Source organism: Bombyx mori, chromosome 11, assembly GCF_030269925.1.
Source record: "Bombyx mori chromosome 11, ASM3026992v2".
NCBI lineage: Eukaryota > Metazoa > Arthropoda > Insecta > Lepidoptera > Bombycidae > Bombyx > Bombyx mori.
Genome location: NC_085117.1, coordinates 6,771,553 through 6,786,761, shown reverse-complemented (window position 1 = coordinate 6,786,761; position 15,209 = coordinate 6,771,553). Strand labels below are relative to the sequence as shown.

The 15,209-nt window shown below is 37.1% G+C and overlaps 3 protein-coding genes across 7 annotated transcripts in view; 2 read left to right on the top strand and 1 right to left on the bottom strand.

The window, feature by feature from the left end:
• Positions 1-2,775, bottom strand: part of LOC101743722 (protein trapped in endoderm-1) — a 78,962-nt gene extending 76,187 nt beyond the window's left edge. Inside the window, exon 1 of one of the 2 annotated variants that reach the window (XR_009974232.1) lies at positions 2,535-2,695. The gene's annotated coding sequence lies outside the window, so the exon portion shown is untranslated. Of the gene's footprint in view, positions 1-2,534 lie in introns of both variants that reach the window. The other variant, XM_004924104.4, reaches the window with a different exon arrangement.
• On the top strand, positions 938-12,212 carry LOC101743874 (threonylcarbamoyladenosine tRNA methylthiotransferase). 2 transcript variants are annotated; one of them, XM_062671048.1, is made up of 10 exons: positions 938-974; positions 4,903-5,053; positions 5,355-5,795; positions 6,489-6,663; positions 7,424-7,581; positions 8,171-8,434; positions 9,146-9,311; positions 9,920-10,027; positions 10,791-10,956; positions 11,778-12,212. In XM_062671048.1, exons 3-10 carry the CDS (start codon positions 5,621-5,623, stop codon positions 12,186-12,188), a joined length of 1,623 nt encoding a protein of 540 aa, XP_062527032.1. In that variant the 5' UTR covers positions 938-974; positions 4,903-5,053; positions 5,355-5,620; the 3' UTR covers positions 12,189-12,212. The 2 variants fall into 2 exon arrangements, with proteins under 2 accessions (XP_062527032.1, XP_004924162.1); XM_004924105.5 differs by lacking the exon at positions 938-974 and adding an exon at positions 4,295-4,375 and having other exon boundaries at positions 4,522-5,053.
• Positions 12,213-12,944: 732 nt separating this feature from the next.
• LOC101738927 (xylose isomerase) overlaps positions 12,945-15,209 on the top strand; it is a 6,591-nt gene continuing 4,326 nt past the window's right edge. For all 3 annotated transcript variants that reach the window (XM_004924155.5, XM_021346673.3, XM_021346674.3), the window contains exons 1-4: positions 12,945-13,034; positions 13,333-13,479; positions 13,686-13,965; positions 14,406-14,636. In XM_004924155.5, the coding sequence (XP_004924212.3) occupies positions 12,950-13,034; positions 13,333-13,479; positions 13,686-13,965; positions 14,406-14,636 (743 nt within the window). In that variant the 5' untranslated portion in view covers positions 12,945-12,949. The remainder of the gene's footprint in view (positions 13,035-13,332; positions 13,480-13,685; positions 13,966-14,405; positions 14,637-15,209) is intronic.

Sequence of the window (15,209 nt, the reverse complement as noted above, 5' to 3'; positions counted from 1 at the left end):
TCTAGAAAAAAAACCTTGCACTCTAGCTTGATCACGAATAAAATAACACCTCTTACGACTATGCGTATGTAAGAGTGTACTTTCTTTGAAAAACAAAAAGCAATTTTTGCTCTCAATAAAATCAATGATTCAAGCTGTGTTTTTATTTATAACAAAACCCTCATCCCCACACTTTATTTCATTATATTTACGAGTTTCATGTCACCAAATAAATTTTACTCCATGAATGGCATTAAAAAAATTACGCGCCAAAATAGGCTTCAAATGTGTGTGTTTTTTATAATAATGGCCGCGTCACGGGTCCCGCGCGCGGTGTGAGGATATCCAAGCCGACAAGCGTGCGTGGCGCGTGGATCACACACCTGTTTATTGTTATGTATTATTATTAGTCAAAAACGGTAGACTGACGATCCCACTCAACCTTCACCAGTGACAATAATATATGTTTTCGCTTTACTGAGCAACTGCGGCGTGAATGCTACGGAGATGTTTCACGTAAGAATCTAAATATGAAGAACCAATGAAATACGAACGCGATAAACTCAGTTATTAATTGGAATTTTATCTTGTTCGGTCATATTTAAAAATATACATATATACCTACCTGTTTATTTAGTTATTTAATGGGGCAGAATTAGGATGACGATGATGAACGCTCTTTTTTTAAATATAATATTCATAGTGTATTTTTATAGCCTATTGGATGTTAATGTTAAATCTTGTTATTTTTATGGGTTCTTCTTGTTTTGTAGCTAAATAGTGGCAGCGACTGACATCGCCAGACACGGCTTATTTCTTCAACCACCTATATGGGGTCTAACTTTGTCTTCTATCGTGAGAAATAAAATTGTAATAAAAATTATCGCTATTTAATCCGGTTTTAACCAAATTCACCCTCGTTTGTCATCTGAGTCAGATACAGTAATTTTCTTTTTGCATTAGTAATCACATGCGCTATCGCTACTTGTGCTAAGGTAAGCTTTAAAAATATAATTACTGATTAGCAAGTATATTAGTGTACAACGTCTCATCAGTAATAACTATTCTACGTGCCCAAATATTTGCCCCTTGGAATATGCTCCTCCTTAATACGCGTAAAAATTAAACCAAACAAACTTTCAAATATTTTTTTTTATTTCATATACTTGTTTAACCACAGCTACACTTTCGTTAATGTAGGAATAAAATCTTTCGCCTTTTTTTTAAAATTTGGTTTTGTTCTGCGCTGACAACGGGAATGCAAACTTTAAGCTTATTAAAATTAAATAAAAATATTAAGTATGGATGTTACAATAATGTTGCTATTATTGCCCTTATCTAAATTCCAATATTTTGTTCAAAAGCTGCCTGCCATTAATAATAATATATTTAACGGATTTTTATCGGTAAAACACCGGAAGTAAATATAAATAGTTACAATTTATGATGTATTTCAATTCATTACCGAATTGGCTTAATGATTAAGGAAATGATTACTTACTAATTGTGTGATGTGGAACGTTTCTTAATGTCATTATTATTGTTAGCAGTAAAAAAATTTGGGGCAAGATTTTTTTTATATTATAGGAAAGCTAGGTCATGCCCGTCCGATGCGAAGCGAGTATCCGAGTCTAACTAACTTATGTACTTATACCTTTCCTACTAAATTCTGGATGCACTAAGCAATTTCAAAGTTTTGCTACTTGTTAGTCGTCTTTGGATGGAAAGTAGACGGAAGAAGACCACGAGGTAGTAGGCAAATGGCGTGGAATGATCCGAAATAAACTCTTGTTGCGAGGAGGTGGTCACGACCCTCAGTATCGAGGAAACCGAAGCGAGAAGAAGAAGTCGTCTTTTGATCTCTGAAGGTGAACAGTGTAATGTATTGTGTGTGATTAAATAGGCTAAACACAACGATAAGAAACACCCGGCCCGTCAAGCATTTCTAAAATTGAATTTATTTTATCGACTTTCTCCCATCAATCCGTTCTTCTGTTCTTTTTTTGTTCGTTTTTATTTTTAAATTTGTATATAAAATCTTTACTTTTTTTGTTTTATATTTTTTTATTCTAATATTTATTATAAATAAAGTTTCGTAAATTATTAATAAGCATTAATCTATGCCCGCAAAAAAAAAACAATTTAAATTGGCCCGTTGATTAAAAATGTTGCTTACCCCTGGGCTAACATAATCCGTACGCATTAAACTAAATAATGTAATGCCGGTAGATTTTAATAAATCAAATAATTTTAATTCAATAAATACCTAATAATGTATTTATTTTAATATACTGCGTTACGTTCGTGCATTGTATTCCGATTTACATTTTTTTATATTCACCGAGGGTAAATATGTATATATGTAGATATAGTTTACAAATAATGATAGGCTCATATGAATCAGGTTACGAATTGTTTACTAATTAACTACTTACAAATATTTTCCAAGGCACATTACTCAATATTAAAATTTTGTTTTTCATAATAATCAAACCAGTAATTTACATATGCTATTTCACAACAGTACCTAATATAAATATCAGATGTGGACTTACCAAGGAATTTGGATATCACAAACAAACAGAACGAAAAATTATATAGTCATTCACAAAGTTCACAAAATAAATCACGTTCAAAGTTTGATCAGTCACGTCGTAGGAAATTAACACCACCACACGTCCATCCACAACAGGCAACCCAGCGCTACTGGCGCCATCGACGAGGAACAGCGAAAACTATCGTTTGAATTTCGAATTCATTTTCGACGTTCCTTCCACGCTTGTTAAAATTTAATGTAGTACATTTTTGTAATTCAGAAAAAGGCGCACTCATATGGAACGAAGTTTATAAGATTTCTACTTAATTTTCATGATTTTATTCGTATTATTTAAGGTTCCGTAACGACTAAAAATTATTATTCAAGCTGGTGCTCCCTGTTTGAACAGCTTCATGCTAGGATTTTCTCGTGTTATGGGTGCCAGAAACATATAAGAGTACCAAAAAAATAAGTACACTTAGGCCCCGGACACCGCATAAGCAGTTACTAGAGTGCACAGATATCTCAATGTGAATGCCACCACCACCCACCTTGAAAGATGATGAAAAAATCTCAATTATATTATATAATGGTGTGTTATTCAGTGAGGAGGGGGGCGTCCTTGGATGGACTATGTGAAAGAAGATATGCCAGAGAAGGGTATGAATACAGAGTTGACGTATAATAGCCCGAATTAAAAAAATAATCCCACTGTAGGATATGGAGAAGAAGAATTGCTCCCCCATATTTCAAACCAGGAAGCACGATTATTTGGTGATACAAGTACGTGGTATAGTGGAGCCTAATGGTGTGGGCTCACAATACGCCCTACCGCCACCACCATTAGTATAAAACAAGCTATTATATTACTATTCGTGACTCGAGAACGGTTGCCTCGGATCCTGTATAAGGCGGTGTTGTAAATCGAAATCCGAATCGACAACTTCCTCTTGAAGTCTGTGATTAACAATCTCTAATCAATTGTAACAGTGGCATGACAGAAAAACAAAAACAGTATGTAGGAGCAAATCTATCTTTAGATAAGCCTTCATTATGGTTTCCAAATCACTTCTTTTTCCATAAAAGAGCCGTAAAATGTTCAGTGACATATGTTTACCGGAAAAATATACGTTTAGCATTCATTCCAAATACGGAACCCGTTACTGTGCGTATAGTGATACACACTTGACCAATTTTTCTGTTGCGAATGAAAATGGCTTGTTTACAAACTCTTTTCTCGGTCCTATTATCCACTGTTTAATTTAAAACGATAACAAATAATTTAATACGATCCGACTTTACTATTAATTACAAATTAATGTACTGTTAAATTACCAAATTTTGAATCTTTATTTTTCGCAATAATGAAATAACACTTTTTAAACATAATATTATTATCCGCAACACGCTTCGTCAGATTATAGAAACAGAGTTATCAGCAACATGCTTCGTCAAATTGTTAAATTGTCATCGACTGTTAAATTGTCATCGACTGACAAAAATGGTCTGTACTAAAATTACAAGAGCTTCTTACCCTACGGTTTTAGTTGCCTTACCTGCGTTTGCCACTATTAAATGACAGCTGTACGACCTATTGTTCGTAGTAAACTACCCTTTATAACTATTTGACAATGAAATTTAGTTTTTATGTCATATGGTGTTAGCTTCATTTTAGTTCGATCGTAGTTTTAAAGTAACATAACTTTTTGGATTTTAACACTCACATAAAAAACTACATGATGCGTCGAGAATTTCGTTAAATTAAACAAATTTTATCAGAAGCTTTTAATTTGACCTTCATTATTTAAAAAAAATTAAAACTGATTATTTAATACTTACATATTTTGCAAATTAAAAGTGGTAGGTACTTAGTAATTATTAATGCGAATTAAAGTAGTTCGTTTTAAAATATTGTTTTTCTTTAAAGTGGAATCTATTTGTCACTTTAATAATTATTGCAATATATGAGTAATAGGTAACAATATGATTTCCTATTCTGTTCTCAGGCACAAAATTTTCAAACTGCAACTCCATACAATCGATAGGATTGTACATGCACTTGAGGTTTAATGCTTACAGCTTCATCGAGCGAAAGGTACATACTTTAAATAATGTAAGAAATGGGATGGCAGAACCATTTCACTTTGCGAAGGAGATTTGATGAACAAAACGAACTATGGGTGTAAATTTTTACTGAAAATGATAAATTTTGAAATACATCAGAGCTGAAGTCATTATAAGCAGATCACAAAAACAAAGTCCAGAAAATCGATTTTTCTAAAATCGATATTTTCGTCAACTTGTATGAAACGTGAAATACAAAAAAGACATGATCAATCTGGCCAAGCAGGAAAGGCTAAGATCAATATTTCTATTCACTTATTCAGTACACAATTGACACAATATCAATAATTCTAAGGCCAATCGTAGATCATTGAAGTCTGCGGTCTACCAAAGGGGGAGCTCGATAAAAATCCTCTTTAATTGGAGTTGCAGGAACCTCACATGCCAGTCAATATTCTGGAGCAGGAAGCCTAAGTATTTGAAAGTTATATTTTACAATAAATAGTTTCGTAATTACATCATCACAGTCATAGTCAGCAGGCTCTTCTCTAAAATTTGCAATTTGTCCGATCATGACCCATGGGAGTGTGATGCTCTCTCATGTGGTTGTCAATTCGTAATAAATGGGGATTTTCCAGATGAGCTGTGTCTGGAACTCAAGAAATATCTTGACGCAGTCATCTAACTCTCTTTTTGTACTAGTCCTAAATCTAGCAGCAATTAAAGCACAGGTCTTCGAGTTCGGTGTGATATTTACCCATCGATTTTTTTTCAGATTTTCTCAGCTAGTCGCAATTCTGATTAGGTAATGCACTTAAGCTCTGGTCATTTGTAACCAAACCACTCCCTCCAGGCTGGGCCTGAGCTCACCTGCACATTCTGATAAAGCTGGAATTGCAGACGGGACTTCAACTTATTGATCTTAAAAATACACTAGTACGATTAATTTTCTCAAACCGATTGGATTTAAAAAAAATCGATTTTATATAAAATAGTTTGTTATCTCTAAATCCAACTCAAATAACAAAACAAAATTTGAGGATGCCAGGTGTTTGTGATGAAATTATAGACGACATAGAAGATTTGATATCTTCCCAGGATATAACTCCTAAAGAACGTTATGCTAGTAGGAAGAATGTAAGCGTCCGATCTAAAAAGAGGGAGAAAAAAGACCCCGAACAGATTGAAAAGGTTATATTAGAGAGTGTTGTACCAGGTAACCTAAAATTATAGTTTTTGATTAGGTACAACAACAATAGTATAAAATATTTTATTTTCATACTAACCCACTACCTAATTTCATATGTGGTATAATAAAAATAAATGCGTTTATTGTTGGAAGTTATTATCAATTTTTAATATAAGCTTGTACAAATCATTAAAGCACATACTTGTTTGACTTGGTTGTTTAGGCTTTTAACTGATCACTCAACCTATTATTGATGCAAGATAAAATGTAACGTTAAAATTATTCACTTTTTAATATGCACACAAACCAGTTGAAATAAATGGCCCCAAAGGATAAGACTGCTGCTGTACTTGTATAAAGTGAAGAATATATGTCAGTGTTTGAAATTTCAGGCAGGTACCAATTTTTCTAATGAAATATGTACTTAACTCATGTTCACAAGTGACTTACATGTTGAAACAATGGCATCTTTTAATAAAAATCAAACTTAAAATTTTTATTTGCATAATTATTTGAAACTTATCAACCTTATAGACCACAAGGCTAAATGTGGATAGTGGCTTTCACGTTGTGAAGTCCATAATCTCCAATAATCAGTTATTGGACTATGAGCTTGTTAATTTATTGTAGCAACAAAAAGAAAACAAATTGGTCATTTTGAATCTTATACCTGAAATTATATGGTAATCTTTTTAATAAGTATTGAGTTTTAATTTTCAGGCACTCAAACAATATATGTAAAAACATGGGGCTGTGCTCATAACAACTCAGATTCAGAGTACATGGCCGGACTGCTGGCTGCTAATGGCTACAAATTGACAGAAGACAAATGGGATGCGCAACTTTGGTTGTTGAATTCATGTACTGTAAAGAGCCCGGCTGAGGATCATTTCAAGTTAGATTTATTTTTGATACCAAATCTTGTACTGACAAACAAACAGAAAATAAAAACGTTATACAAAAACATTATTATAGACCACTTCTCACTCACTGGTACTCATTACAATTTACACACATTACACTTCGCATGGCAAAGTGTATCTAGCCAGGCTATCCACTTTGGTAGTTGTCTGGTACATCCTGTAAATGCTTGAAGAAAGAATTGACTAGTGATTGCTCTGTTTGAGATGGTATTTTGATGCCTAGGCATCAAGGTAGCTTGGCCTAAATTAAGACACTAGTAAATAGCCCGCAAAATTATAATTTGTGTAATTACTGGTGGTAGCACCTCTTGTGAGTCCGTAGGGGTAGGTACCACCACCACCCTGCCTATTTCTCCGTGAAGCAGTAACGCATTTCGGTTTGAAGGGTGGGGTAGCCGTTGTAACTATACTGTCTATGGGCTACAGTAACCACTTAACACCAGGTGGGCTGTGAGCTTGTCCAACCAACTAAGCAATAAAAAAATAAAAATTAAGTAAGATCCTAAAATGTCTGATATTTTTGTATATACTTATTAAAAAACACAGCTAATGTATTTTTAATGTATACAGTATATGAATACAAGGATATAATATACACCATTTCAGTATGTTAAGACATACATGTAATACCCTTTTTGTTGATAATCGCACTAGAAGAGAGGGAAGATAACTCCAATTATGCATCAAAACTGACACATAAATATTAAATCAAAATACATTATTTTTAAACAGGAATGAAATTGAGCTTGGTCAGAGTCGTGGCATACATGTTGTTGTAGCAGGCTGTGTACCGCAGGGCGCACCAAAAAGTGGCTACCTACATGGACTCAGTATAGTTGGTGTACAACAGATTGACAGAATTGTGGAGGTCGTGGAGGAGACTTTGAAAGGTATGCATTCTATTTTCATTTTCAATGCACATGAAGGCAGTAAGCTCTCTATGGAAAGATATACACATACATGCATTACCTGAGGGGCTTTATATTATAAAGCTTTAAAGCCAAAAAGTTAAACCTCGTTAAAGGGGTATGCTCTCGTCATAGTTCTCATTGATCCCGTCGCTTACGACGAAGGGCTCGGCGAGTAGATTAACCCACAGACAGCCCACTGGGTTTCTCGCCGGATCTTCTCAGTGGGTTGCGTTTCCGATCCGGTGGTAGATTCTGCGAAGCACTGCTCTTGCTAGGGTTAGTGTTAGCAACGTCGTCAGGTTTGAGCCCCGTGAGCTTAAATTATTTTTTAAGGCTATGCTGAAATGGTCTTGTTTCACTTAGGGATAGTGTCATACTTGTGCTGCATAAGGGATAGGCCTATTAATTTATTTTATATAAATTGTATTAATAAAAGAAGTCAAATTTGCATTTGGTACTTTTCTAAATGAATTGAATATTATTTCAAAGAGTAACCACCAAAAAGGTACCATTTAAAAATGACAGAAAATATTCTATCAATACTATTTTAGACTGTTTATGTTTCCAGGTCACACAGTCCGTCTGTTTGGTCAGAGGAAAACAAACGGTCGTAAAGCGGGTGGGGCTTCACTGCTCCTGCCCAAAGTGCGCAAAAATCCTTTAGTCGAGATCATAGCCGTGAACACGGGCTGCCTGAACCAGTGCACATACTGCAAGACCAAGCACGCCAGAGGAGAGCTGGGCAGCTACCCTCCGGAAGAGATCGTGGAGAGAGCACGACAGTCGTTCACCGAGGGAGTTGTGGAGATATGGCTTACAAGCGAGGATACAGGTAACACTTGTTTTATTGAAAATTACCTTGAGATATATCGACCAAGTTGCAGTTGTATTAGCAGAAAGAGGCTGCAGAAATTGATAGAATTGTTACGCCGGTAAGAGCAACGCCATCTATCGTCGAACGGCAGAAACGAATATCAAAAGAACTAGTAAAACCGAGAACGCTCGAGAAGTACAACGCCATCTATTATCAAATAGCGGTAACACATATCGAACCTACTCGACCTGTCAGGAATGTTCTCGATAATTGTAGGGTTATCGTATCGACTATAAAAGCGTTACAGGGATGACACGAAGGCAGTGAGTAACCGGATCTACTCGAAGCGAAACAGCGAACGGATCACCTGAAGCGAAGCGGAAGAACAAATTGAGAATTTTAAAGTGATCGATAAGTGTATTAAGTAAAAAAAAAAATTTTTTTTTATTGCCCTTGTAGAGAGACGAGAACCCTGCCCACCTGATGGTGAGTGGTTACCGTCGCCCTTGGATTTCAGCAATGCCAGGGGCAGAGCCAAGCCGCAGCCTACAAGCAATGCCAGTAGTACAGAGTTTTAATCTGTACATACTTTGGTAGAGTTTTTATTTATCCCGAACCCCAGCGCGTAACAAAATGATGTTATGTGCCTGTGCGGACAAAACTTGTTACCACCAGTAAGAATGTGTTTTAAATAGGATGAAAATGATTATGAGAAACCAATGATCGTAGGAACCTACGGTCGTGACATAGGAACATCTCTGCCTGCCCTGCTCGATGCGCTAGTATCAGTGATACCGGACGGCACGAGGCTCCGTCTGGGCATGACCAACCCTCCCTACATCCTGGAACACCTGCCCGCTGTCGCGAGGATCATGAGGCACCCCAGGGTCTACAAGTAAGTAAGGCTGTAGCGTAAGCACCCTTTGCCTGAATTATTTAAATCGTGTGATGCCACAAATTGAACAAAAGATATCAATATTTATAAATAAACGCATCTTCATGGACTATTTGTAGTAGTTGTATAACTTGCTGAAGCATCACGTCATAAATGCCGCCGACGATATTTGGAATTGAGGCCGAAATATAAGTCCTATGATTATAACAGGTAACTCTGCATATGACATGTTAAACTCGTCTCAAACTGGAATGGCCTCCAGTCTACCAGTGATCTCTTCATTTTAATAAAACCGTATGTCACCAGTAATTATTGGTGGTAGGACCACTTGTGAGTTCGCACGGTTAGGTATCACTACCCTGCTTATTTCTGCTGTGAAGCAGTAATCCGTTTCGGTTTGAAGGGCAGCGCAGTCGTTGTACTGTAAAACTGAGATTTAGAATTCATGTTTCAAGTTGGGTGGCGGCATTTACGTTGTTGATGTCCATGGGCTTCAATAACCACTTAACACCAGGTGGGCCGTGAGCTCGTCTATCCATCTAAGCACCAAAAAAAATGTATCGAAAGGCAGGTGTTGGAAACTAGTTAACCTCTAATCGTCTGGTCAGGTTTCTCCACGTCCCTGTGCAGTCGGCCAGTGACCAGGTACTGTCCGACATGAAGAGGGAATACACGCGAGCCGACTTCGAACACGTGGTCGACTATCTCAGGAAAGAGTAAGTCGGTACAGTTCGTATAGCAACACCCTGTATAGTCGTCATGGGTGCAAGTGTAAAAACATCCCTTGGCGTTATTAGAATGCTGCCATAAAATGATTGCCGGTTTAACAAACACTATAATGTCGTTGCAAATTTAAAATCTCTTATGTGACGTTATGAGCCAAAATTATGTTTTCATATATTAAGAAAGTTATTTAGAATACTTCACTCAGCAAAAACTCCCATGTGCTTAATATCTCAAATTTTCAATCTTAAAAATCCTAAGTGTCGGTTTGCTTTTTATTGTAGATCAAAGTATCCTATGTGCTAAAACAAAATTTGCAATTTTTTCTTTTCAGTACGTAGTTTAATTAGATTTTCTCGAAAACTACATTTATACACATAGGAGATTTCAAATTTGCAACGACGGCTTGTCAATATAATCACTTCAAGTCTTAATTTTGATGGTGGCAATACATTCTTAGTCACCTCTTCTTCTTCTTAGTTACCTCTTGTCAGTCCGCACGGGTAGGTATCACCGCCCTGCCTATTTCTGCCGTGAAGCAGTAATGTCTTTCGGTTTGAAGGGCGGAGCAGCCTTTGTAACTATACTGAGATCTTAGAACTCATATCATAAGGTGGGGGGTGGCATTTACGTCGTAGATATCTATGGGCTCCAGTAACCACTTAACATCAGGTGGACTGTGAGCTCGTCCACCCATCGGAGCAAATAAAAAAAAACACGTCCCGGAGCCACCCATCATAGTCCAGCACTTTACAGAGTCCCCGGCATCACGATAGCCACAGACATCATCTGCGGCTTCCCCACTGAGACCGAAGCTGACTTCGAGGAGACCATGCAGCTCTGCAGAAAGTACAAGTTCCCTTCGTTGTTCATCAACCAGTTCTTCCCGAGACCCGGGACGCCGGCTGCCAAGATGACCAGGGTAACTTTACTGCTTAGGAACGCATCTGGCTTGTTGCAGATTAACCCTTTGACTGCCATGTAGGTCCAGGCTGCCCTACACGGCCCACTGAAGTTATTATGTCGTTTTCTGTTACTATGACGCCTGGATTGCCTAACTCTTTTCCTTCTATTATTTTTTAATCTATGTTTTAGTCTATTAGGTCTCTTAAAAATAGATTCATTCTCAGTATCTTCGGATTCGTTTTTCGCAGAGTCTACTAAATATTCTGTGCGCCGCGTAGGGAGGGCACCGATGACCTACATGGCCAAGGGGTTAAATCAGCAAAGCAGATCAGATCAGATTTGATTAACGTGATAAACCTGACAAAAATAGTACTAAGACAAATGAAAAGGTGCCATCAAAATGTATAAAGCTATTGAAGATAGATTTAGCTGTCAAGTTAACCCAAATTGTAAATGATGTTACATACAAACTTTCTAATATTTGAGGGATATGATTAGGAAGGAAGACTCCTCCTTAAGAAGGACGAAGGAAGTCTCTCCGCACTGTGCCGTGAACTAGCGTGCTGACTCCCGACTATGCTCAAACTTCGGTTCACGAAATCCGACCTCACAAACTGGATTTGTGCACTTCCACAGATATTAAACAGTTAATAAACCACCGTTATTACACATTTAAAACTCAAGAAACACTAAATAGACGAAATAAAATAAACACACAACTTCACTCGTCGCGTTCCCGCCAAAAAGTCTCATTTGAAATTGATAAAATTGAATTGTATTAATCCAGGTTCTTTGGGTGAAGCCACAGTTGAGTATAAAACGTATGTAAATTTGCAGGTACCTGGTCAAGAAGTAAAGAAACGCACAAAATTACTGTCGGACTTCTTCAGGTCGTACGAACCTTACGGTCACAAGGTGGGGGAGACGCAGGAGGTGCTAGTGACCGACGTGTCGCACGACAAGAACTACTTTGTCGGCCACAACGAGTTCTACGAGCAAGTACTGATACCTAAGGAGGAGAAGTACATGGGGAAATTAGTTACAGTAAAGATTACGAGCGCCAGTAAATTCTCTATGATGGGTCAGCCCATAGACAAACCTAAGATGGCGGGCTTGACGGTGCCTTTGAAGAAAGGAGAGCTTTCCGGTGTCTATGGTTTGAAAAGGGAAAATAAAATACCTATCCCTATACTTGTGCTGTTGATGGTTGTCTTAGCTAGATTTATATGGATGTTTTTTATAGTTTAATTTTAATAAACAATTTTAAGCAAAGGATTTTGTTTTATTCTTCTTATAATAGTATAACGCATCTCGTAGCTGACGCAGATTTGTGATAAGGTCATGGTCTATTAATATCATAATTCCAGGACCTCATCTTCCACATTCAGGCATAACATCGAAGCCCTAAGCTTCACATTTAAGGATGCAGAATATTTTTCGTTTGATTCACTGTCTTTTCGGCTTTGGGATAGAATCCCTTATATGTATTGTGTATACATATATATATTACACGGTGTATAAGCAAACAAATATATAAATAAATTGTAACACTTGTATTCCTTTTTTACTGGTGGTAGAACGTCTTGTGGGTCCGCACGGGTAGGTACCACCACCCTGCTTATTTCTGCCGTGAAGCAGTAATGCGTTTCGGTTTGAAGGTTGGGGCAGCCGTTGTACTGTTAAAACTGAGACCTAAGAACTCGTGTCTCGAGTTGGGTGGCGGCATTTACGTAGTAGATGCCTATAGGCTCTGGTTACCTATGAAAAAATTGTAACAATGCGGTTCATTGTAATAAATAAATGTCACAACTAAACAAATCTTTAGAGTTTAAACGACTCCACAGTATCATATTCGAAGTAATTAAAATATTCGAAAACACGTTCGTAATATGACAAAACATTTTACAACAAAAGACTGTACCTGTTAGTGTTGTAACAAAAGCAGGTTATCCGCGGTCGGCTGAGTCCATTCATACGACGTTATATAATAGAAGTTTCCCGCCATCCGAATGACAAACGTCAAAATGTCATCGTACAGCCAGCCCGGAGCCAAACGACAGAAACTAAGGACTGAGCATGTCGATTACTTTCAAGGTATGTAAATACATTTTAAAAGTTAACTGAAATTGAATTCTTTTTGAAAATAAAATTGCCTTCCGTCTTCGGATGTGAAATCTCATTTGCACTGAAATAGCGGCTATTATACTTTTGACTGAAGTGTTATTGCATATTGCTGGGAGCACCTTGGGATCAATCCGTGTGGATTCACGGCCCATGAAGGGCGGTCAGTATAATTATATTAGCGACAGAAACTGGTAGATCAACATTTAGGATTTTGAAATTGTAAAAAAACTGGAATTTTAATAAAATACTCATCAATGACCTTGTTTAGCTATAGACAAAATACAGTATAACAATATGGCGGCTGCGTCTGACACTGCAAGCTACAGATACTACAACAGCGCGGAGAGAATACATTCCAAAACCATGGAGGAGTGGCTTAAATACAGCGTGTCCTTTTCTGAATTTAGAAATAACGGTATGCTTTTGACAATGGAAATTTTTATTTTATAAGAAAGCTTACACTGGTCTTAAGAGTTGCGTTCTCTCAGGAGGATATGATTGAGTATCATTTGCTTAAAATAAAATAAAAATTATTCAAGAAACACAGTTTATAAGCAAAATAGTAGATAATTAACGAAATAAAGTGTCAAAAATTAACATTTATCAAACTACCCTCATCAGGGTCGGATGCGCACGGTCGGCCGACACTCTCCCGCCAGTGGGACGACAACACGGATTCCGTTGAAAACCACAAACGATGCGTGAAGGCCCTATTCGATTTCTGCGTTAAAACCGGCATTAAATACTGGACGGCTTTCGATTCAGATTTGATACCACACTCTGATAATATTGAAGAAAACAAAACGTATTTTGATGAAATGGTGGAATGTGTGCAGGAATGTTCGCAGAGGAGTCATGTCAAGTTATTATGGATAGCTCCTGATTTGCACTCGCATCCCAGGTGAATGCAACTCGATTTTATTACTCGAAATCGAACTGTCATTACCGACACACATTGACATTTTAAATATTTTGGAGCATTATATCTCTAATGATTTATGAACTGTTCATTTAATACGACATGTGTTCTTAATGCGAGTTTTTAACGTTTTCGATAGCGTAAAAGTTAGCTCATATTTGTATGGAATGGGATCGTTTGCCTACGTTTGCCGCTAGGAGCGCTGTTCCAACTGCATACAAAATTGGATTAACTTTTACGTTATCGAGAACGTTAAAAAACTCGCACTAAGCACACTGAATTCAAAAGTATACACGTTTTCGTTGATACGATTTTAAAAAAAAGTGAATTTGGGCAATAGCGTAAATAACGCTGGCCCGCATGATTGATTAAACAATCCTTATGATAATAAGTTGTTAATTTGAAATAATTTACAATTGCAGATACACGTCAGGCGCCTTCACTAGCAATGACGCGGCAACATTCGCACACGCAGCGACGCAGATAAAGCGATGTCTAGAAATGTCACAGCGTATGAACGCGGAGTGCTTCTTGCTATGGCCTTACAGGGAGGGTTATGACAATGTGTACCACGCCGACGTGGGTAGAGAGATTAAATTGTTCGCGAAACTCATGAAAATCACAGCCGAGTATAAAGATAGATTGAATTACAGGTTAGAATAGCTTTATTTTCTTAAACGTGAACATATCTGACACGTAATAATAGCGAGCGGGTGCTTAGACAGATGGTGCAAGTATCGTTGGATTATCTTTTACGTGGTTAGCGCGACATTGATATTTGCTAGATTTCTTCTATTAGATAGTCATCGCTAGAGTGTAATATGCAAAAAACCATATTTTTTGCCTCGGAGAAGTATCCTTTTAGCTGTGTTGTGAACTTGCAATGTAGATCAAATTCTGCTATAATAGGAGTGTTTGGTTTTTATGCTACCGTATATATGAGTTGAGCTAGGATTCAGGTAAGGAATGTGAAATAGCAAGAAATTGGTTCTGTCGTCGCCAATGCTATTGTTTATTTGCACGTTTTAGATTGATCACAAAACTCTCAAAAAGCTTTTCCTATGAATCGTCGTCTCCCTATTCTGTATTAGGTACATTCTTATTACAATTTATCATTTCATTAAATTTAATACTTTATTCTCTTTAGAATTTGATGTTCATTTGGGACACTTTTTTTGTGTAGCAATAGATTTTCTCAAAATAAACAGGTTGGGAAATTTATTTTA